The sequence below is a fragment of the Bombina bombina genome, chromosome 4 (genome assembly GCF_027579735.1).
Source record: "Bombina bombina isolate aBomBom1 chromosome 4, aBomBom1.pri, whole genome shotgun sequence".
Lineage (NCBI taxonomy): Eukaryota > Metazoa > Chordata > Amphibia > Anura > Bombinatoridae > Bombina > Bombina bombina.
The window spans coordinates 1,176,533,572-1,176,558,117 of NC_069502.1; the positions used below are offsets into that span (position 1 = coordinate 1,176,533,572).

General features: G+C 37.9%; 2 protein-coding genes and 3 non-coding genes across 5 annotated transcripts in view; 1 reads left to right on the plus strand and 4 right to left on the minus strand.

The window, feature by feature from the left end:
* Nucleotides 1–13,271, minus strand: part of WDR43 (WD repeat domain 43) — a 62,440-nt gene extending 49,169 nt beyond the window's left edge. Inside the window, exons 1-5 of the mRNA XM_053712645.1 lie at nucleotides 13,023–13,271; nucleotides 9,743–9,877; nucleotides 8,728–8,849; nucleotides 7,852–7,972; nucleotides 5,214–5,353 (exon numbers count right to left, since the gene is read on the minus strand). Of these exons, the coding sequence (XP_053568620.1) occupies nucleotides 5,214–5,353; nucleotides 7,852–7,972; nucleotides 8,728–8,849; nucleotides 9,743–9,877; nucleotides 13,023–13,238 (734 nt within the window). The 5' untranslated portion in view covers nucleotides 13,239–13,271. The remainder of the gene's footprint in view (nucleotides 1–5,213; nucleotides 5,354–7,851; nucleotides 7,973–8,727; nucleotides 8,850–9,742; nucleotides 9,878–13,022) is intronic.
* LOC128658608 (small nucleolar RNA SNORD53/SNORD92) lies at nucleotides 4,424–4,503 on the minus strand. Its single transcript, XR_008402280.1, has one exon. It is a non-coding gene; the product is annotated as a small nucleolar RNA SNORD53/SNORD92 (small nucleolar RNA).
* Nucleotides 6,601–6,680, minus strand: LOC128658609 (small nucleolar RNA SNORD53/SNORD92). Its single transcript, XR_008402281.1, has one exon. It is a non-coding gene; the product is annotated as a small nucleolar RNA SNORD53/SNORD92 (small nucleolar RNA).
* LOC128658607 (small nucleolar RNA SNORD53/SNORD92) lies at nucleotides 8,059–8,136 on the minus strand. Its single transcript, XR_008402279.1, has one exon. It is a non-coding gene; the product is annotated as a small nucleolar RNA SNORD53/SNORD92 (small nucleolar RNA).
* A 557-nt stretch (nucleotides 13,272–13,828) lies between the features above and the next one.
* TRMT61B (tRNA methyltransferase 61B) overlaps nucleotides 13,829–24,546 on the plus strand; it is a 198,066-nt gene continuing 187,348 nt past the window's right edge. Inside the window, exon 1 of the mRNA XM_053712646.1 lies at nucleotides 13,829–14,602. Coding sequence (XP_053568621.1) covers nucleotides 13,889–14,602 — 714 coding nt within the window. The 5' untranslated portion in view covers nucleotides 13,829–13,888. The remainder of the gene's footprint in view (nucleotides 14,603–24,546) is intronic.

Genomic DNA, 24,546 nt, shown 5'->3' on the forward strand with positions numbered 1-24,546 from the left:
CGCAGAACTACCTTATCAGAACGAAACATAAGGTAAGGGGGATTCACACTACAACACCGAGATTTCTGAAACTCTGCAATCAGAAGAAAATGCAACAAGAAACAACTTTTCAAGGTAACATCTTAACATACAAAATATGCATAGGCGCAAACTAAGTCTGCTGAAAAACTTTAGTAACAAGGTTAAGACTCCAAGGAGGAGTAACCGGATTAAACACAGGCCTGATTCTGACCAAGGCTGGACAGAACGATTGCACATCTGGTACATTCATCAGACGTTATGTAACCAAATAGACAAGGCAGACATTTGACCCTTCAAAATACTTCAAACCCTTCTCCAACCCTCCTAGAGAAAGGACCGAATTCTAGGAATCCGAACTCTACTCCAAGAGTAGCCTCTGGATTCACACTAATACAGATAAATACGCCATCTTATAAATTGTTCTGGTAAAAGGCATACTCGCCTGAATCATGGTCTCAATGACCGACTCTAAAAAACCCACGCTAGATAAAATTAAGCGTTCAATATCTAAGCAGTCAGACGAGATTTAGATGAAGGAAGGATCCTTGAAGTAGAAGAAGATCTTTCCTTAGTGTTAGTCTCCTAGGTGGGAGAGATGACATCTCCACTAGGTCTGCATACCAGATCCTGCGAGGCCACGCTGGTGCAAAGAGGATCACCGACGCCCTCTCCTGTTTGATTCGAGCAATGACTTGTGGAAGGAGAGCAAACTGAGGAAAAAAAAAAAAAGTACGCTAGACTGAAATCCCAAGGGACCGCCAGAGCATCTAACAGTACCGCCTGAGGATCTCTCGACCTTTACCAATACTTTGGAAGCTTGCCATTCTGTGGAGATGCCATGAGATCCAGCTCCGGCTGTCCCCATTTGATAATCAAGGGTGAAAACCCCTGAGGAAGTGAGTTTCACTCCCCCCAGATGAAAAGTCTGTCTGCTCAGAAAATCTGCTTCCCAATTGTCCACTCCTGGAATGTGGATCGCAGATAGACAGCAGTTGTGGGGGTCTGCCCAGTGAATAATCTTGGCTACCTCTGTCATGGCCAAGGAACTCAGTTCTCCCCTGATGGTTGATGGAAGCCACTGAAGTTATGTTGTACGATTGGAACCAGACAAACCGGGCAGAAGTTGACGGAGGCCAAGCCAGAAGAGCATTGAAGATTGCCCTAGGATGTTTATGGGGAGAACAGACTCCTCCCGAGTCCATACTCCCTGAACCTCTAGCAGTGCTTGAAGAATGTTCAAAAATTAGGAGCCAGGCATATTTTTTAGGAGCCAGACAATTTGATTTGTATATAGATATATGGAGAATAACCCAAAAAGTTAGGAGCCAGGGTTAAAATTCTAGGAGCCAGTGGCTCCCAGGTTTGTCAAGCCCTGCCCGTCCCCATCCCAGCAGGCAGGCGTCCAATGTTACAATCACCCAGGAGGGTCTGCGAAAGCAGGTTCCCTGGGAGAGATTCGTGGAGACAAATCCTCAATCTCCGTTTCATTGCCTGAGCATGCATAACCACAGGGGTCTGAAATGGAACCGGGCAAACTGAATGATGTCCATGGCAGCTACCGTCAGACCGATCACCTCCATACAATGAGCCACAGACGGCCGAGGAGAGGACTGAAGGGCCAAACAAGAGTCGAGGATTTTTTTTTTTTTTTTAACCTCTCAGAAATTCTGATTAATACGGAATCTATGCTGGTTCCCAGGAACACTATGCTTGTTGAAAGAATAGCACCTGAACCAGAATGTCTCATATCTGGATTGCAGATACTCAAGAATGAGAAATCTGCCCCTGGGAGGAAACCCTAGATAAGATTCCAAGAAACACGACTAAATTCCAGATAAGGCGCCACTGCAATGCAAAAAAACAAACAAACAGAAGAGTGGAATTGGAGGAAACAATAGTGAACCTGCAAATGCAGAATAAAGCCTAAGCTGAACTGCAAAGCCACAGTTAGGCTTCTTGTCTGAACAAGATTTCATCCTCAACCTGACGGACTAACACAGTAAGTCTAATAAGGCAAGCCATTGTTCGAAAAGAACAATTAAATCTCCAGCTTCTCAAAGGATCTTAAAAAGAATACCATAAGGATCGAAGATCAATGAGATGTAGTAGACAATTATCCCTCTACTTAAAACAGTGCAGTTAATGGAGTCATTTATACAGGAAAAACCCTTGAGGGACAGGAGACAGGGAGAAAAGGTATCCCTAGTCTCTCCTATCCTGAAAGAATTTCAAAGCACGTCTAGAAACACTTCCTCATAGAAAGGAACGTCACTGAAAATAGTGTTCGATATGGAAAAAAACAGGCAAGCTGTAGATATCGCAAACATACTCCTCCAAACGTTTGAGAAGAACTGCAGGGCACTGTATGTGACGCCATAGAGGCTTGGGACAGATACGGATAAAACTGTTATTGCCTAAACAGTATCATCCTGGGAAATATGAGGCTCAGAGGATTAGCATATATCTTAGATAACCAAGCTGTAAAAATTGCAAGCAAACGCAATCCTCGAGATTAAGAGGAACCGCAGGGCACTGTCTGTGACCCTTTTAAAGCTTAGGACAGGAGAGGCTGTAGTAATATCTAAACAGCACAATCCTGGGAGAAAATGAGGCATCAAGTCAACTGTACCCACAATATAGTTATAATTTGCCCCACCCGTATAGGGAAACAAAAACAGAAAAAAAAAAGGCAAATATTTTACTGCTTACATAGACATTAAATTAACCGAGCTGAAGAAAAAAAAATATAAATAATAATAATAATAATAAAAAAAAAAAAAAAAATACTATAGACAATTCATATACATTATATATCAAATACATTTACCCCACAATGAGTATTAAAAATAAAATTCATAATAAAAAAATATGGAATTTTACGTAACGGATTTAAAATATTTCATGAGTAAATCCTTTAGGTCTAAGTGTAGCCCTTGGAACATAACGAAAAGTATGCCTATTGTGGCATCTAAACAGTGGACAATAAACTTAAAAAAAAATTTCAACACTAGAGAGCCGCTCCGATCTCCACCTGGAGAAACGAGGCGGAACTACGGAATGGATTCTCAGATTCCAAAATGGTGCCGCTCAGTGCCTGTGAAGGAGGTGGGAAACAAACTGCAGCAATGAAGTGCGCATACATCGCGCTTCATCCAGCCAAAACTAAAGATCTTTCTAGGGGGAAAAACAACCCTCGCACTGAGTTCCTCCTTCCTTCCCCACATAAAGGCAAATGCGTCAGAAGGCAAACGAGCTCTACTCTAGATAAGACATAAATATCGTAACAGATATGTACTGTCTCCTCATTTCTAATAAATGACAAAATACATAGGCAGTTGAACTGACAACATCCAGTCTTTAAGCCACGTCTAAAACACTGTACCACACTTATACATAAGAATTTGATCTAATTTGATAAGATTATGATTATTCTAAGCCTCCAACTAGGGTTAACTTCTATCCTGGTTGAGGTCTCCCCAATCACAGCATTCAGGAAATAAAATTAAACAAAGTATTAACCCCTGAAGCTGTACTTGTCACAAAGTGCCTACGTCCTGCATGAAACATCCCATAAAGGATATAAAAGTCCCAAAATACTGTGCAGTCTTTTAACCCTTAAGTGCAAGTCCCCCAGACATAGACCAACACACTTACCTGCATCTAGCCTTCCAGCAGGACGACAGCTCACCTGACATAGACCCGTGAAAAACATGGCAGACTGAATAATCCTAATCAGGCTTTAAGAATAGGGCAGCAACAACTATTTGGGAGGCACAGTGAGGATTAAACCCCACAAGTTCCCAATTACTTAAAAGCCACCATTGCTCTACTGAAGAAACTGACATGGGCTACGGCTAAACCCCAGGAAGAAGCAGAACAAACTTGCTATGCTGCAAAATAATACTCTTGATTGAAGAATCTTTTTAACACCTAAAACTTTACCACCTCCTTGCTCTTAACGTAGGCAAATAGAATGACTGGGGTTGGAGGGAAGGGAGGTGATATTTAACAGCTTTGCTGTGGTGCTCTTTGCCTCCTCCTGCTGGCCAGGAGTGATATTCCCAATAGTAATTATAGATGATCCGTGGACTCATCGTGTCATTAGAAAAACAAAGGGAACAAAACAAAAAACCCACACCAGAAAAAAAAAAAAAAAAAAAAAGTTTTTATCTATATTCTCCCTCTTTTTATACGTTTGCACCCACATGTTTTTTGTACACACATTTATGCTACTAGTGGATAAGCCCAGAATTTATATAAATGTAATGTAAATATGTTTGACATTAACAGAAGGATTTTTATCCTCTATGTTTTTATAACACAAGGGAAAAAAAAAACCTATTCAAATCATATGCAAATAAAATGTTACGGAGTATAAAATTAATTTTCGCACAGAGTCATCATGCTCAGACAGCCAAGAGATTTGATCATCAAAATATTTCAGCTATAAGCGAAACCATTCTCTTGATATCATCATAGCACACATGTATGAACTGCTCTAAGGAAAAGCAATAAAAATGCCGTGTAGCATTATATTGATTAAACGCTAAGTAAACATCACAGTGTAAAAAGTGCGCTTGTGTTAATCACCAATGCAGTCTGGCATCCAGCATTTAAGGCATACATCCTATACAGAAGAATTTTGGACTTGACTGCAAATAGTAAAGAAACCATTTTATATTGATGCTTTAGAGAGGAAGAATGTTCCAAACCTATCTCCTTATTCAGCTGCCTTTAAACCTAAGACAGGGACACATTGCAGTACTCTGAGCATGGATGAGGAAACACAAACCCCACAAGAAATAGAGTGGTACTTTAACTACTTGCAGGGGTTGAATGCATAAGAGTGCAGGGTCACAAGTCTTAAAAATGACATGCTCTAACGAATGATATCTAATTTAATAAATGGATTTCTTTCAACGATAGCTAGTGGCAGCATATTTGAATGTGATTCTGCATACACATCAGGAAAGGGTAGTTTAGAATCGTTTCAAGACCTAGAAGTCTTATAATAAACCTTAAATGGTTTAGAGAAGGACTCATGTAAAACCATTCAAGAGAAGCTCTATTCTGACCAGAATGCAAAACATAAGTCCATAATCTTGCAGGTAACATAGCATGGGACTGTTAATTGTTAGATGCTGTTAAAATAACCCAGCATCCCTGGTGCAGAGACCCAACCAATGACTTACCACACACTAATTAACCGATCGTGCACTGCACCGGACAAGAAGTACAAGTTAGTTGTGTCAGGGAGCGGCTGAGACTCACTGGAAGGTTGTTGGGTCATAAACAGTAAGGATGTAACTGCAGATGAATGCCCTGTAAATTGCTAAAGAAAACAAACAGTTAAAAAAATAAAATAAAAATCTTCAAAAAGCAAACTTTAATTTCCCCCAGTTAATATGTTGCAAGTTAACTCATGGCTGCAAGCATAACTAACGCTTCCTGTGTGCGCAATTCAGACCAGGAGTCATGGATTTGCTGGTTTAATTTATTTTATAGAAAAAAAAAAAAAAAAAAAAGTACAAAAGGCAATAACCCCAGGACAGACCGTGTGCATTATCCCTGCATTAAATGCATCTTGTAATCGATCCTGAAGGGGCCATTTATTTGTTCTCCGCCCATATTCCCTCTCGCACATCTGATACTGACCTAGCATGCACAGGCACCATTTGCTGTGCTTGCATTATTTGTCCGGTATTGTGTCAAGGCAGAAACATGACTCAGGATTTGCCGAGTTGAGTAAACTATCAGATTTGGGTGGACAAGCAGTGCTCTGCGAGTACCGAGCTGTATTTCTACTGTGTGTAACAGAGTAGCCACCAGTTTTCATAAGTTATATTTTGATGTACTAACAAATTATGTTGAGCTACTCAATTACTTATGTTCAGTTTTTATCTAATGTACCTTTAAAGGGACATAAACGCAATTTTATTTTGTAAATTCAGATAGAACACACAATTTTAAACATTGCAATTGACTTCTATCAAATTTGCTTCATTCTCTTGATATCCTTGGTTCAAGGAGCAACAATAAACTACTGGGAGTTGGATGCTCACATCTAGTCAGCCAATCACAAGAGACAAATGTGTGCAGGCACTAATCACCAACTAACTCCCACTAGTGCAGAATATGTACATTTTTTTTTTTTAACGATGGACACCAAAAGAACAAAATACATTTGAAAATAGAAGTGAATTCAATATTGTCTTAAAATTACATGCTCTCTGAATTGAGCAAGTTTAATTTGGACTTTCCAATCCCTTTGAGAATTTACAGTTTGCTTCCATTATTACTAAACAGGGTTTGCCAGACCTATTTTTTAAAAAAAGTCAAACGCTAAACAAATGCTAAATTGTACAAAGTATTCAAAGCAGAGAGGCATCTAGCCAATGAGGGACTATAAATTACTAAAATGCGCAACCAATGATCGTAGAATAACGCACTCACTATAAATTGAAATGTTTTAATTTCAGATTTAAAATTACACTGATATTAAAGAAAAAAAATTTTTTTTATTCAGATCATATGCAAATAAAATGTTACGGAGTATAAAATTAATTTTCGCACAGAGTCATGCTCAGACAGCCAAGAGATTTGATCATCAAAATATTTCAGCTATAAGCGAAACCATTCTCTTGATATCATCATAGCACACATGTATGAACTGCTCTAAGGAAAAGCAATAAAAATGCTGTATAGCATTATATTGATTAAACGCTAAGTAAACATCACAGTGTAAAAAGTGCGCTTGTTCCACACTCATGAAAAGTACAAAGAGCAAATGATGTAACCTGTGTTTTCTTCAAAATGCTGCAAATCAAATAGCTGGCTTAGATTTAATCATTTTAAAAACCTGTTATAAAATTTGCTTTTTGGCCTATTAAAAGGGAGTGTAGAATAAGCACAATCTTAACTCACAGGGAAGAGTTTAATGTCCCTTTAAAAGTAAGAATTATTAACACCCCCATTCAAGACATGTTCAAATAAGTGCAACTGGCAATCCCTGCACACAACCGCCCTACTGAGCTGTATTTCTACTTTGTAAAATTATACAGAGTAGCCGCCAGTTTCCATAAGTTATATTTTGATGAACTAACCAACAAATTGGATGGGAAGTAGTTCAGACCCCTCACTGAAACCTCTGTATGCCCTGACAGGATCTGACAAGGTAGTGTATGAATTAGCCCTCAAGCTGCTACATAACAATGCTTAGAGGGCATGACAGGAGGTAAATAGCACTTCAGCTAAATTTAAATCAGAAGTAATATTCTGCAAAATCAGGATATTGCATATTTTTCCAGCACTTACTCTTAAAAATGGTGAAAAAAATTATATGTATAAGTTTTATACCTTGCTTCTAGATTTTTTTGCAGACTCTTACATTTTCAACATTTGTTGAGCACTGGTCTAATATACTGGATGTTGATATAAAAGTTTAACAAAACATGAATGCAGGAGATGGCCTGAATAACCTACATGCAGGAAACTCTGCATCTCAGTTTGAACAAAATTTGTTTGAAAGAGTAGAGAAAAAGATGCAAAATCACAATGGAAAGGAAGACTACCACTTACCCCAATAAGGTGATCTGGACTACAACAACATGTAAACATTGCAAAGAACCTGGTTATGACTGCAAAGCTAAATAGTCAAAGCCATTTGTGAATAGGAAAACCAAAAACTAACTAGAATATTGTGCAACTAAAGTGATAGTCTAAATGATCAATTTATATTCAGATTTCTGTGATCGTTGCAAAATAAAGAACTCACTAATGAAATCGTTCAACTGTACTGCCCAATGTATTTACACCACATGTAGGACATACCCTGTACACTTCCTTAGTCTCCAGGTCCCACAGCTTGATGGTCCGTCCAGCTGAAAGTAGCTTCTTTCCATCTGGGCTTATACATAAACTGCTGACACTGCTGTTGTCGCCTTTCCATTTGCTTTACAAAAAGGAAAAAATAATAAAGTATTGTTAACAGAACAGACTGAAATAAATTAGGTTAATACAAGAGATTTGCTTTGTAGCTTGCTCAGACAGCCAAGGAAAGGATGTCATCAAATGTTTCAGAAAAAAGCGAAACCAAAGTTGGTATCATCACCGCAAGCTGATTGTCTTAAATGGAATTTGCACATCATTACCATTGGACACATACATGACCCAAATATAATCCACTGAAATGCAGAAATTAAAGGGACACAAAACCGAAAAGTTATTTTAGGATTCAGATAGAGAACGCAATTTTAAACATTTCAATTTACTTCTATTATCTAATTTGCTTCATTCTGTAAGTGTCCTTTTTTTAAAGAAATAGCAATGCACATGGTGAGCCAATCACATGAGGCATCTGTGTGCAGCCACTGAGCCTATTTAGATGTGCTTTTCAACAAAGGATATCAAGAGAATTAAATAGAATTTGAAAAGTTGTGTAAAATTGCATGCTTTGAATCATAACATACAAGTGTATTCAATGCCCCTTTAAGGGGCAGTAAACATGTAATACGATTTCTGCAGACTAAATGCATTTACACTTTGTTAGCTACAATTGTTTACCTAATTGCTAAACTACACTCGGCATCTACATTACGCGACGGAGCCAATCTCTTGACAGTTACTCTGATACTCCAGTAAATTTGTTAGCAAAACCAATTTATAGCCTTCACCATTCAGCAAGACCACTGGACAGGCTTCACTCACCACTTTACTTTGCAGGTCTGTGTGCTCCATTCCACAATGTGTTTGTCTTCTGAACAACTATATAAAGAACGGTTACCCTGGTGCCACCGTATACAATTCACTCGGTTGTCGTGGCCCCCAACCTGTCAATTATAGGGGGAAAAAAAAATATATATATAAAAAATAATTTCAGATAAACTCTGGTGAAAATATAGCTATATACAAATACCACTGTCTGGCTCCTAGATTTTAAACAGGTACATTAACCCCCTACTCACTTTTATTTCACAACAGACCTACTAACTTAAAGGGACAGTCTAGTCAAAATGTAACTCATGATTCAGATAGGGCATGCAATTTTAAACAATTCTTTCAATTTAATCTTATCAAATTAATTTTCACTTGGTATTCTTTGTTGAAAGCTAACCCTAGGTAGGCTCATATGCTAATTTCTAAGCCCCTGAAAGCAGCCTCTTATGTCAGTGCATTTTGGCAGTTTTTCACAGCTAGACAGAGCTGGTTCATGTGTCATACAGATAACTGTGCTCACGCCTGTGGAGTTATTTATGAGTCAGCACTGATTGGCTAAAATGCAAGTCTGGCAAAAGAATTGAAATGGGCAGTCTGCAGAGGCTTAGATACAAGGTAATCAGAGGTAAAAAAGTATTTTAATATAACTATAGGTTATGCAACACTGGGGATTGGGAAATAAAGGGATTATCAATCTTTAAATAAAAATTCTGGGTTACACTGTCCATTTAAGCAAAACTTAGTTCTCCCCAACACAAGGGGGTGAAGTTTTAAAAGCTAAGGAATTAGGAAAAGTGTTCTCCCTGGGACCTTTTTAATGGCAGACACCACACGGCTGATTTAACAGACCAAGCTACACTGTAAGCCCTATTTTAAGCCAATATTACATAATTTCTGTTGCACAAATGAGGATTAAATCAATTTATGGTAAATTGTGCAAATCATTTACGCTTTGGATAACCACAAAGCACCAGCACTTAGAAGCCTACTAAAAACGAAAGCTCACCAGTTTGCTCTGCAGCTCTCCTTTAATGATGCTATATAATAAAATAGTGCCCGTCGCTGTGCCTATGGTCAAAAGATCATACTGTCCATCTGCTTCCACAGCTACAGATTTCCGTTTCTTTTTTTGATGGCTCTCCTAAAAAAGAAAGGTTCAAACAGTTGTTTTTAAGTAGAGACTAAAGAAACAATTCTACTGTCTAAATTGTGAGTGACAAACGTTACGATGTATGAACCAATGAGCCTCCAGGGAAGAGGTTGACAAACATTTATAGTTAAAAACACTGGACAAATTACAAGGGTGTTTATACCCTAGGATAAAGACCAGACTAATATGCTTTAATATATATATATATATATTTTTAAAAATCAAAACACAATCAGGTTGTCTAACAGTCATGTTAACACTATAGTGATATGAATCTCATCCTGGCTACATTTTGTAACAAAAAAGTCCAATAAATACCAAAAATGATAAAGGAAAAAAAGGCAAAATTAAACACATAACATAATGCAGAAGAATTTTTTTTTTTTTTTTAATCTTATCTTTTGCTATCCTTTGTTAAAACAGCTCCTTTCCATCAGAGCATACTGAGATAGGTATATAGATATATGGAGAACACAAAGTTAGGAGCCAGTGACTCCCTGGGTTTGTCGAGTCTTAAAGGATTCCAAGGTAAAATAAAACCAAAATAGTAAACAGAAAAGTCTTTAATTGTATGTTCTGTATTGTTACATGTATTATTTCCATGTTCTTTAAATGGACAGCATATGCTGAGACTAATATACAATATTTAAAAGGAAACACCATGTAATTACAACATCCTGCAGTCTACCTATAGATTAGCATACTGATAAAGCCTGAATGTATAGTAGTAGAGGGACTTGTGTATTACGTGCATAAAAAAGTTTTGCCTTTAAATATGAGCTTTCTGGTATTCAGTCTTTTTATAATCCTCATATGCATCAGCTAACAAACCTGCTTATGGCCGTGGGTGTAATTTCCATGCCTGCACTCACTGAACAGTAGTGAAATGTGTAAGAGTTGCTTAATGTACGTACATGTGCTGCACGGTGGCTCAATGGCATCCAAACTGGCACATGTACTTATATTTTGACAGAAAAAGCATTGACAGCAATTTTCAAATATACCATTTAATACACACCAATGTTATACATATGGCTTATAAAACCAACTTGTTTGTTCACAAATCAACTACATTTCCAAAGCTCAGGCTGCTCACTTTTTAGAATGGGGTTAAAGTTCCAAAAAAGTTTGAGAAAACTCTACAAAGCTGTGATTTATGTACTTGGAGTGAGCCAAACTGGGTTGACAAGTATGAGTGAAAATGTATGTCAACCTGTATACTGAGAAGCCAGCCATAAGTTTTAAGTAATCAGGAAAAATGTATACAGACAAAAATAAATTATGAAACAGCAGCAAAAACCCCGCCAATATCTTACACTTTGCTACCTAATCCCAATATTACAGAAAGTAACAATTTCTCAAGGTAAAATTTGTGTGATAGATGCAAGAAAATAGGGACTTGCTTGTACATTATCTACACCTCTAAGATACACAAAATGACAAATTGATAAATTAAAATCTACTTTTCCAATTCAACATATAGACTGGGGGTGTAAATATAACACGATAGTATGCCAAACACGAGGAAAAGATTAGTAGCTAGGAAATGAAAAAAAAACACTTGGTGTCTTCTAAAGTAAAAACACTAGTTTCTAACTTGTTCACATCAGTTGGAGACTAATGGAAAAAGCTATCCCTGATTATAGACATAAGTAGATTTTACACAATCCAGTGGACAAACCATGTATCAGACTCTGCTATGCTGAACGTTAATATACACGTGTTTGGGGACAACTTGGCTACACAGTTGCTAAAAACCTACTAATACACTTAACAGAACATTATTTTGGGCTAATATACACATAGGTGATGGTATATGAAGCTGCCTTATCACTAACCCCTGGTTGGCATTAAAAGATGATGGTATATGAAGCTGCCTTATCACTAACCCCTGGTTGGCATTAAAAGGTGATGGTATATGAAGCTGCCTTATCACTAACCCCTGGTTGGCATTAAAAGGTGACTGTATATGAAGCTGCCTTATCACTAACCCCTGGTTGGCATTAAAAGGTGATGGTATATGAAGCTGCCTTATCACTAACCCCTGGTTGGCATTAAAAGGTGATGGTATATGAAGCTGTCTTATCACTAACCCCTGGTTGGCATTAAAAGGTGATGGTATATGAAGCTGCCTTATCACTAACCCCTGGTTGGCATTAAAAGGTGATGGTATATGAAGCTGCCTTATCACTAACCCCTGGTTGGCATTAAAAGGTGATGGTATATGAAGCTGCCTTATTACTTGCGCCTGGTTGGCATTAAAAGGTGATGGTATATGAAGCTGCCTTATTACTAACCCCTGGTTGGCATTAAAAGGTGATGGTATATGAAGCTGCCTTATTACTAACCCCTGGTTGGCATTAAAAGGTGATGGTATATGAAGCTGCCTTATCACTAACCCCTGGTTGGCATTAAAAGGTGATGGTATATGAAGCTGCCTTATCACTAACCCCTGGTTGGCATTAAAGGTGATGGCAAATAAAGCTGCCTTATTACTGTAACCCCTGGTTGGCATTAAAGGTGATGGCATATAAAGCTGCCTTATTACTGTAACCCCTGGTTGGCATTAAAGGTGATGGCATATAAAGCTGCCTTATTACTGTAACCCCTGGTTGGCATTAAAGGTGATGGCATATAAAGCTGCCTTATCACTGTAACCCCTGGTTGGCATTAAAAGGTGATGGTATATGAAGCTGCCTTATCACTAACCCCTGGTTGGCATTAAAGGTGATGGCATATAAAGCTACCTTATCACTAACCCCTGGTTGGCATTAAAGGTGATGGCATATAAAGCTGCCTTATCACTAACCCCTGGTTGGCATGTGCGTTATTTACAGAAGTAATACTCAAATCACACTACGAGTCCCAGGCCCCAGCTGAAGACTAAACGCAACCCGACCCTTGCCCGCTATGACGTACACATAAGCCCTGGTGACAGTAACACACTAATCTGGGTTTTAGGACTGTTTTTGGTTCTGACCCATAAACCACACAACGCTACTGTCAGGGGCCACATGGAGAGGTGACAGCACATGCAGTGAGCCCTGTGGCACAGTACAAAACCCTGCACGCGGTATCGAATGTCCATGACCCACATTCTCCGCTCCAATACTAACAATATCAGGGGGATCCTCACCTTGTCTACCCGGCCCTGTGCCCACGCCAGGCAGGTACAAGTGGCGCTAAGGTGCGCGGAGGGCACGTATTCCCGCCTTAATCCTCCGCCCCGGGTGTCCCACACTTGAATCCTTCCGTCCGCACCAGAAAGCGCTAACAACTCACGGCTAACCGGAACAAATGCGCACGGAGGAGGGAGCAGCTCGCACACGCCGCCCGCTGCTACCGTCGCCATTGCTCGCTCCGGTCACAGCCACGTGTTTAAGGAAAGAGCATGCGCGGAGCGATCCGATAGGAGGAGCTCCCAGAAGATACGCCCACTTGACGTGACATCACAACCATGGCTCTGACCCGTAAGACACGCCTCTTCCTGGGTAGCTAGCCAATCAGAGTTCAGCATGGCGCAAAGCCATGCTATACGTTATAATTTTCTTTCTGTTGAATTTAGTTTTACACTGATAGTTCACAGTACATATAATTATCTATATCAAATAAGACAGTATTTCTTTTTCTGAAGTGTTTTATTGGAAAGTCACGGTTATTAGCAAGTGTTTTTATAATTGTGTTTAGGAGGACCTAAGACATGATAGTGCATTAGTGTTAGGACTATTCATAACGTTTACAAATAAAACACGTATGTCTAATTAATCATAAATCAAGTCTAGCAGACAGCAGATTGAATCCAATATTGTACAGTATTTAACAGTCGCCTATTCAGATCCACACAGCACTAATGTGGGTACCATGTGCGCTGCCTGTCACTTCCTGCTTGTCTCAGTCTGATGACGTATGACCTTTACGTGCGGGGTTCAGTCACGTGGTTTTGTTAACCCCTTCAAGCCCTACCAGGTGCTAACCACATGACTGTACAACAGTAACAGGATAATGTGGCAGCGTTGTGTAGGCAGGGTTCTCTGGTTGTGCCACTCCGGACTGAGGTGCAGGCTGCCAGTGCTCGCTGCTGGATTCCAATGTCAGACCCAGTTGCAGCATTTTGTGTCTTGTACAAAGAATCCAGGGGTTGATGAATCACAGGATGGAGAGGTTGTTAGTGATGACAGCAGGGGTCAAGGAGATGCCATTGGTGAAAGTAGCAAGCAACCCACAGCGATGCCCATTAGGAGAAAGAGGGCCTGGGGGACATCCCTGTCTCCATTACACAGGATAAGTCAGATGATCCCTTCTGAGTTTGTATCAGAAGACATCAAGGATCTTAGAGGTCCAGAAGTTAACTTACCTGAGACTGTAAATGAGTCTACATCACATGGTCCTCATACCCTACAGTGGGACAGTTCTGGATCTAAACAACCCCCTGAGAAGGAACATGCAGTGTCCCAGAGCACACCGTTTATACCAGGAGACCTGGTCGTATCTGAATTTAAAAGGCGGCATTACTCAATGTTTAGGAAAATGTTCCTTCTAAAAGACTCTGGAAAACTTATGAGCAACTGGGGTGTCATAAACTACAGTGAGATCTTAGGAAAGTTCCCTGGACAAAAAATCAGAACTTCACAGGGGTTTGAGTTCCTTCTCAAAAGACCCTCTTTAGATGATTATATCTTGCTGATGAAGAGAGGACCTACTATCTCCTACCCAAAGGTTTGCTCTTTAAAAGCAACTTGTGCTACATTTACATTTTTTTTTTTTTTACAGAGTTAAACAAAAATAATCTGTGGCTTGTAGGAGAGTCTTGTGACAATAAAACCAAGAATTATTGTCTGAATCTATGGCTTATAAAGTATCTGAGCTTGTTTCCAACTTGTACTGCATTTACTGCATCTGAAGAAGAGGGACTGGATTATAGACATTAAATGTGTAGTCTCAAAATACACTCCTACTCAACATTTCTCCCACCTTAAAATACCTTTCACTCTCAATATTACTGAAAATGTATACAGAAAACATTTACAGATTTCATTATATGACACCCAAACATTTTCTTTTGTAGAAAGGTCAAAATGTAAATGTACACGTGTGAAGGTCAGTTTGAAATAGAAGCATTTTGCAATATACTTTCATTAGCATAACTTATTTTAGTAAAATATATTACTGTTTTTAAATGGCATATGCAAATATGCCGTGAGAATTCAAACACCGCAACTTCTCAGAGAGTCAGTAGTGGCTTGTATGACACAAATTTGAAGGGACATGAAACCCATTTTTTTTCTTTCATGGTTTAGATAGAGAATATTATTTTAAAGGGACAGTAATGTCAACATTAAAATTTCATGTTTCAGATAAAGTAGTAATTTTAAACAACTTTCCAAATTACATCTGTTATTAAATTAGCTTCTTTCTCTTGGTATCTTTTATTGAAGAGTAAAACTAGGTAGGCTCATAAGAGCTCAGGAGTGTGCACGTGCCTACAGTACTCTATGGCAGCAGTGTTTTGCAAAATTGTATAACAAAGATACAAATAATGTTGTAAAAACTGCTGCCATAGAGTACTGTAGACACGTCTGAGCTCTTATGAGCCTACCTAGCTTTACTCTTCAATAAAAGATACCAAGAGAAAGAAGCTAATTTGATAACAGATGTAAATTGGAAAGTTGTTTAAAATTGCTGCTCTATCTGAATCAAAAGTCTAATTTTGACTTCTGTTATCTATTGGTTCCTTCTCTTAGTATCTTTGTTGAAGAAAAGCAATGCACATGGGTGAGCCAATAACACGAGGCATACATATGCAGCCACCAATCGGCAGTAGCTGAGCCTATCTAGATATGCTTTTCAACAAATGATACAAAGAAAACAAAACAAATTAGATGATAGAAATACATTGGAAAGTTGCCTAAAATTGCTTGCTCTATCTGAACCACAAAAGAAAAAATCTGGGTTTAGTGTCCCTTTAAGTCTTCACAGGCACCATAAACACCACCCCCAGTTCTCTGAGCTTGAATACTGGTGCACCGGCCCTCACAGCATATGTGCGTATGCCACTGAAAAACTAATAACCTTTACCAGAAGCATTTTGTTCTAATGGAAATATATTGCTTATTTCCAATTGAAATGCTCCTGTGCACATTTACTTTTGACCTTTCTATCCCTTTCAGGCAGAGCATACACTTTATAAAATTTATTTCTATTATTACATTTGTCTGGGGTACTACGTGGCAGGAAATAGTGCCGCCATCTAGTGCTTCTGCAGATGGATAACATTCTTTCAAAACTGCTGCCATATAGTGCTCCAGAGATGTGCACACTCCTGAGCCTACATCTCTGCTTTTCAACAAAAGCTACCAAGAGAAAAAAACAAATTTGATTATAGAAGTAAATGAGAAAATTCTTTAAAATTGCATGCTCTACTTGAATTTGGTTAATAAGGAAAAAAGTGCCTCTATTGCCCCCAAAATAAAGTGGACAGTTATTTTTATATAAATAAAAAACAGTTTACTATTTTTATTTTTTAATAAGAAACGTCACAAAGCAGTTATAAGGGGTTAACGTTAGTGGCTGTGGGGTGTTAGAAAAAAAAGCACTGTATATTGCCTTTACATAGAGGTTTATGAGGACTGTAAATATATATTATATGCTTATATACATATTAAAGGGACACTGTACCCAAAAATTATCTTTCGTGATTCAGATAGAGCATGAAATTTTAAGCAACTTTCTAATTTACTCCTATTATCAAATTTTCTTCACTCTCTTGGTATCTTTATTTGAAATGCAAGAATGTAAGTTTAGATGCCGGCCCATTTTTAGTGAACAACCTGGGTTGTCCTTGCTGATTGGTGGATAAATTCATCCACCAATAAAAAAGTGCTGTCCAGAGTACTGAAACCAAAAAAACGCTTAGATGCCTTCTTTTTCAAATAAATATAGCAAGAGAACAAAGAACAATTGATAATAGGAGTAAATTAGAAAGTTGCTTAACATTGCATGCTCTATCTGAATTACAAAAGAAAAAAATTTGGGTTCAGTGTCCCTTTAACCTTTTATCGCCGTTATGCCATTTTATTCCATCATAATTTCACTGGGCTTTAGTGCTGTTATGACGAAATAGAACGTTCTAACCGTTGGCTGTCCTAAAGCCAACTGTGCTTCCGATTATGTGATTGCGTTCTGGAGGGCGTGCCTAGCGTCACAGGGAGGGCCCCCCTGACCCGATCCCATCATTGAAATCTTGTGATCGTGTGCACAATCGCAGGATTTCAATTTGTTTACATCGGGACGTTGTTCCGATGTAGACATATTAACCCTGTCATCAAAGGGTTAATATGTGTATATACACATAAACACACGAATGTATATATTCATATACATATATAAAAGTTCAGATTAAGTACACTCACTGTTACAAATCAACAACCGCCGGGGTCCTGCGCAAAGTGTATACATCCGTAGCATTTATCCTATGTAGAGAATAAAACGCTGCACTCACCGGTCTTCATGAAAAAAATTATCACTTTAATCTCATCAATTCAGCTTAGTCGATAAACAAGAATCTCAAACCCATACCTTTCTCAATGGTTGTTAAACCTGTGTCCCAATGTTCTCTGTAGTCTTGTTTATCGACTATACTGAATTGATGAGATTAAAGTGATATTTTTTTTCATGAAGACCGGTGAGTGCAGCGTTTTATTCTCTACATAAGATAAATTATACGGATATATACAGTATATATATATATATTTTTTAAATATCATTTTATTAAGTTGCCTCGTGGAACATACAATGACGATATGAGGGAAAAAGCTGGTAGTTTCTTCTTTGGCTCGAATAGTACCTTTACCAGTGAACACTACTATAGTATTCATTATCCCTGAGTTTGGAGTGTCTTTAGATACAGTTTATCAGTATAGTGTTCTGGCGGCTTTACGTTAGTAGATGAAGCTACTTCTCTTTAGTGAAGATTGGCCCGATAGAAAGTCCCCATCTTTTAGTTAGCGTGGTACGTTGTCATTACATATTATACTAACAAGACATCAGTCACATTTTCCAATTTTTAAAAAAACGGGAAAGTAAACAAATTCAAGTAATAAAATAAATACAAAGGAGGAATTGACAAAACCAATTTACAAAACAGGTATATCCATATTACTATATACTCTCCTTAAATCTTGTCTACTCTGACCCCCTGAGTATTCCCCTCTGATATGGTGGTGAATTCCACTGGGCTCTTTCAGATGTTACCCTTGGCTCCTGCGTGAAAAGGTTTAAATCCATAGTTGCCACTCACCTCTAAGTTGTACGTTTAGAATATAAAGGGACACTGAACCCAAAATTTTTCTTTCGTGATTCAGATAGAGCATGACATTTTAAGCAACTTTCTAATTTACTCCTATTATCAATTTTTCTTCGTTCTCTTGCTATCTTTATTTGGACAGCACTTTTTTTATTGGTGGATACATTTATCCACCAATCAGCAAGAACAACCCAGGTTGTTCACCAAAAATGGGCCGGCATCTAAACTTACATTCTTGCATTTCAAATAAAGATACCAAGAGAATAAAGAAAATTTGTAATAGGAGTAAATTAAAAAGTTGCTTAAAATTTCATGCTCTATCTGAATCACAAAAGAAAACATTTGGGTTCAGTGTCCCTTTAATCTTAGTTTTTGAGGGGGGAGATTATTTGTTTTTGTGTAGAGATGGGTAGTAAGACTATATAGGGCTCCCATTTTTTAATAAAGTTAGATGTTCGCCTGCTCATGTCTCTTAAAGAGTCTGACTGTTAACAAAATACTTGTCGTGTCTGATTGTTTTAGCATGGAAAGTGTTTTTTTTTTTTTTCTCTAGCTAATGCTTGAGTATAAGTTTCCTTGCCGATAGGATGACATTCCCTATCAGACGACTCTGTAGCCAGTGTGAAATCCTATTCCAGAATTTTTGTAGAAATGGGCATTGCCACTTCATGTGTATGAGGTCTGGCACTGGGTGTTGGCATTTGCCCCAGGTCTGTGGTTCATTGGGGCACCATTTTTGATAATCCCTAGTAGTAATGTATGTGTTATTTAAGATCTTAGTATGTGATTTTCAGTATAATTGAATCTGTGATATCCGATCCTAGCCTAGTAGACCAGTCTGTTTTAAGTTGTGTCAACATTGTGTTAGCTGGAGTCTCTTGTAGAAGGCTATAAATGGGCGTTATGGATCCGGTTTCCTGTTTGGCCCAATTAACTGTTCTATCTACCATCATTCTAGTGGGTCCTATTAGTTGTGAGTCAGATAAGCTTTGTATGTAGTGTTTAGCCTGTAAGTAGGCGAAGTGATGCTGGCGTGGTATGTCGTAATTATTTACCAGTTCTGTGAATTAGGCTATTGTTTTACTGTCTTGCATCAGTAGATGTTGTATTTGTTTGTGTTGAGTTCTGCTATAAACTTTGGGTTGCCTTGAAGCAGTAATAATCTGGGAATGTGTGGTGATATCTTTAGGTATTTGCATAGTTTCTGCTATGCCTTGATTGGACCTGTAAATGGGAGAAGACCTTGCAATTTAGGGTCGATTTTGTTCATTGGTAAGTGTGAAAGTAAGGCTAGGGACCAAGGTTTGATAATCTCCCTTTAGAGGACTAATTCAGTAAAGGTTCCTTTATCTAGCCACCAATCCATCACATATTTGCTTTGTGCCGCCCAATTATAGAATTGGAGAATGTGAAGTCCAAATCTTCCTTTTGTAGGGGATGTGGTTAATTTATGCAATCTCATTCCATGTTTTTTCCCTCTTCCTATAAAATTATTTAAAATAGAATTCAGAGTCTTTAAGTTTTGTTTTTTCAGGAGTTCTGGGATCATGTGGAACAGATAAAGTAGTTTAGGGAATATGATCATCTTAAAGGGATACTAAATCCAAAATTTTTCTTTCATGATTCAGATAGAGCGTGTAATTTTAAGCAACTTTCAAATTTACTCCTATTATCTATTTTCTTCATTCTCTTGCTATCTTTATTTAAAAGCAGCAATTTAAAGCTTAGGGGCCAGACCATTTTAGGTTCAGCACCCTGGATTAGCGCTTGCTTATTGGTGGCTACATTTAGCAAACCAATAAGCAAGCATAACCCAGGTTCTGAACCAAAAATGGGCCGGGTCTTAAGCTTTACATTCCTGCTTTTTAAATAAAGATAGCAAGAGAATGAAGACAAATTCATAATAGGAGTAAATAAGAAAGTTGCTTAAAATTGCATGCTCTATCTGAATCATTAAATAAAAAAATGGGTTTAGTGTCCCTTTAATGAGGTTAACTCTCGCAGAGAGGAGGGCTAGGGGGAGTGAGTTCCAGGTCTTAAGTAAGGATTTAATTTCTGCTATCAGCGGTCTGTAGTTTGTCGTACCAGGTATCTGTGTTTTTTGAGAATTTGATTACCAAATATATGAATGTATAGTCTATTATCTTAAAGTCAACATTTCCAATGTTTTTTTTTTTATTTTGTGGAGTCACCTCAGATTTATTTTTGTTTATCAGGTATCCTGAGATTCCTCCAAATTCTTCTATGAGGGCCATCATTTTGGGGGTATAAGTGTGTGATTTGCTAATGTAGAGGATCATGTCGTCCACGAATATTGAGAGGTGTAGTGACGATTTCCTTATTTGCAAACTGTCAATTAGGCTTCTGATCTTAAAGGGACAGTCAAGTCCAAAATAAACTTTCATGATTCAGATAGGGCATGCAATTTTAAACAACTTTTCAATTTACTTTTATCACCAATTTTGCTTTGTTCTATTGGTATTCTTAGTTGAACGCTAAACCTAGGTAGACTCATATGCTAATTTCCTACACCTTGAAGGCCGCCTCTAATCTGAATGCATTTTGACCTCTAGAGGGTGTTAGTTCATGCGTGTCATATAGATAACATTGAGCTCACGCACGTGAAGTTACCTAGGAGTCAGCACTGATTGGCTAAAATGCAAGTCTGTCAATAGAACTGAAATAAGGGGGCAGTTTGCAGAGGCTTAGATACAAGATAATTACAGAGGTAAAACGTGTATTATTATAACTGTGTTGGTTATGCAAAACTGGGGAATGGGTAATAAAGGGATGATCTATATTTTTAAACAACAAAAATTCTGGTGTTGACTCTCCCTTTTAGGGCAAAAGGGGTTCAATGGCAAGATCGAATGGGAGTGGGGTTAGGGGGCATCCTTGGCGGGTACCTCGTTTTGAGTGAGAAGGAAGTCGATGTGTTTTTATTTATGAGGATGGAGGCTGAGGGGGCTGCGTAAATAGCCTTAATGGCCATCATAATTTGGTCATGGAACCCACATCTTTCCAGTACCGTGTATAAATGCTATATATTTTTAATTTGCTGCCCATTACTAAAAGTTCCTTATAGTAGCTACAGAACGCTTTTTTAATAATCACTTTCATTTGTCACCGTTTTATCATTCTCCCTCACAGCCAGAATTGTGGTCCGTTTCGGTGAGAGTTTAGTAATATTTGCTAGGTATTTGCCAGTACAGTTTCCAATTCTATAGAATTTGGCTTGGGAATGTGTCAAGGAGTACATTGATTTCTGCATGAGAAACAAGTCTATTTGTTTTGGCTTCTTTATATTTGAGTCTAATGGTGTCAGTGGGATATCTTAAAGGGACAGTCAACACCAGAATATTTGTTGTTTAAAAATATAGATAATCCCTTTATTACCCATTCCCTAGTTTTGCATAACCAACACAGTTATAATAATACAAATTTAACTTCTGTAATTACCTTGTATCTAAGCCTCTGCAGACTGCCCCCTTATTTCAGTTCTTTTTAGCCAATTGGTGCTCACTCCTAGGGGCTTCACGTGCGTGAGCTCAATGTTATCTATATGAAACACGTGAACTAATGCCCTCTAGTGGTAAATAATTGTAAACATGCTTTCAGATTAGAGGTGGCCTTCAAGGTCTAAGAAATTAGCATATAACCTCCTAGGTTTAGCTTTCAACTAAGAGAACAAAGCAAAATTGCTGATAAAAAAAAATTTGGAAAGTTGTTTAAAATTACATGCCCTATTTAAATCATGAAAGTTTTTCTTTTTTTACTTGATTGTCCCTTTAAATATTTATTGTAGGCATTTTTAATTTGTTTACAAAGTAAATCTTCTCTGAGTTTATTCTTTTTATTCAGCCCTGCCGCGTAAGATGTGATCACTCCGCGAACATACATGTATATTTTTAATTGCTGCCCAACTCTGCATGAATTACCCCGTGTGCTGCACTAGGTGCTTTGCCGTGTCTCACGGCATGCGGACGAGGCTCCTATTGGAACCTATGGAAACACGCGCTCTCATGAGTGCAAGGCTTCCAGGTAATGAGATAGGGTTCGCATTGTGCCTAACTTGTAATACCTGCGCATATTTACATGTGCTAATATTACTGGGTGTAGTGCAAATATTGTGTTCACAAGAGCGCAGTTTTGCACTCCATTGGTTATCTAGGCCGTTGTAAGTTAATTCAGGCCATTTAAAATGTAAAACTTTTGCTTGACCTCCAAATTATAGTCCTCTCTAAATGGAAAAATATATTTTTGAGGATTAAAAGCTTGTACAAACAGTATTTTAAATAGATCATTGCTTAGCTATATAAACACCCACACCCACTCAGCAAACATTAAATAATAGCAATAAAATCAATAATCTCATGAGGGTGGAAGTGACATTTACTCAGGTAGCAGTGCATGGTAGGTGCTGTAGTCCACAATAGACATACACAGTGTATATTTATCTTGTAAGTGCCAAATAAAGTGATGATATGATATTTCACTGAAATCTCGTGAGATTTCATAGTAAACTTCCTTAAAGGGACATGAAACACAAAAGTTTTCTTTAATGATTCAGTCAGAGCATACAATTTTAAACAACTTTCCAATTTACTTCTATAATCAATTTTGCCTCATTCCCTTGGTATCCTTTTAACTGAATAGGAAAATAACATTACATTATGCACACTCCCTTGCAAGTCCTGAGACTAGCATCCTTATTGGCTGCTTAAAGTCTACAGTGGGGTGTGAATACTAAAGATATTTTGAGGTAAAATATCTTCCTTTTTTAAATAGAGATTTTCAGGTGATATTTTCTAGTCAGCTTTTTACATGCCGCATCACTTTCAAGTGCTTTAACATTTGGATATTGAAATGTAATCTTTTTTTAAGGCTTATAAAATGTTTAGTTTACCTTTTAAGTGTTTGTTGGAAGGGCATTGTATCTTAACATGTGTCCTTATTAATAAGTAATTTACTGCAGCTTTCTTTTTTCATATTCTCATCAGCAGGAGGTAAGAGTCAATGAGAAGACTACCAGTAACAATTTGTAGGATAAATGAGGGGTAAATAACTACAATGTCACACAGTAGTTTCGGAATAGAAAAACTGTTGTTTACCGCGTTAGCAGTGGTCTCTCACCAAGCCTTCAGATCCTTAAACGTACTAAATACAAATCTATCCAGAAAATTATAACCCCCACTCACTCTAAAACTAAGCAAAAACATTGAATGAAAACCTTTAAATGGTAGTGTACTGTAGTATTGGTTTCCCCTTAAAGGGACATTGTACACTAGGTGGCCAATTTCAAGACCTGAAACTTCGGGGCTAGAAAGCAGCATCTGCTGTCTGTTAAATCTACCCCCAAATGTTTCTTTGCATAAATGTTTTGTAGATGATCCATTTATATAGCTAATCTGGGAGTGTTTTTGAAACAATGTATCATTTTGCTTATTTTTTTAAATTGTGCTGATTTTCAGACTCCTAACAAAGCCCCAAAGTATCAGATGTAGACTGAAGTCTACAGATGCCTGCTTGCTCCTCTGTGTAATATGGCTTTTCATATGTAGGGGAGGGGGTTGTCTGCTGTTCTTGCTTCTCCAGCCCCTTTCACTGGGTGTTCCAGCCTAACCTCAACAACAGTGCTAAACTTGGAGCTTCTAAGTTAGTTTTTAAAAGTTTTTATACTGGATTTTGAGATCAGTATCTGTGCATATTCTTCTTTATAGTAGTGTTTATTACATGCAGTTATGTGAAAATTGGTGTAGACTGTCCCTCTAATGCTTTTCCAATGTCTTGTAATATCAGCTTCAAAGTATAAAATATATGGGAAATGGGTTTATGAATTAGCAGTCTTTCTCTTTAAAACCACAACTAATTCAAATGGGCTGAGCTTACAGGGTAGGCAGAACTCCTAATCTTCTCTATACATGCAAATATTTAATTATCACTACCTTTATACATAAAGCCAAATATGTAGAGAGAACAATTTAAAATGAAATGTTTAGTACCTGTCTCTCACCTCACACTAGAAGTGTGATGTCTTCAGCTGGCTCTTGTTTACATAGCTTTTCTGTACCCATTATTGCAATATTTACATTTTCAGTATAGGTGGCAGTTTCAACTGGCATAAGCAGCTATTTCAAATGACAAAAACAAAATTTATGCTTACCTGATAAATTGTTTCTTCCAAATATGGTGAGTCCACATTCTCATCTTAATTACTGTTGGGAATATCACTACTGGCCAGCAGGAGGAGGCAAAGAGCTTAACAGTAAAACTGTTAAGTATCACTCCCCTACCCATAACCCCCAGTCATTCAACCGAAAGGAAATGGAGAAAAGAGAGTAACACAAGGTGCGGAGGT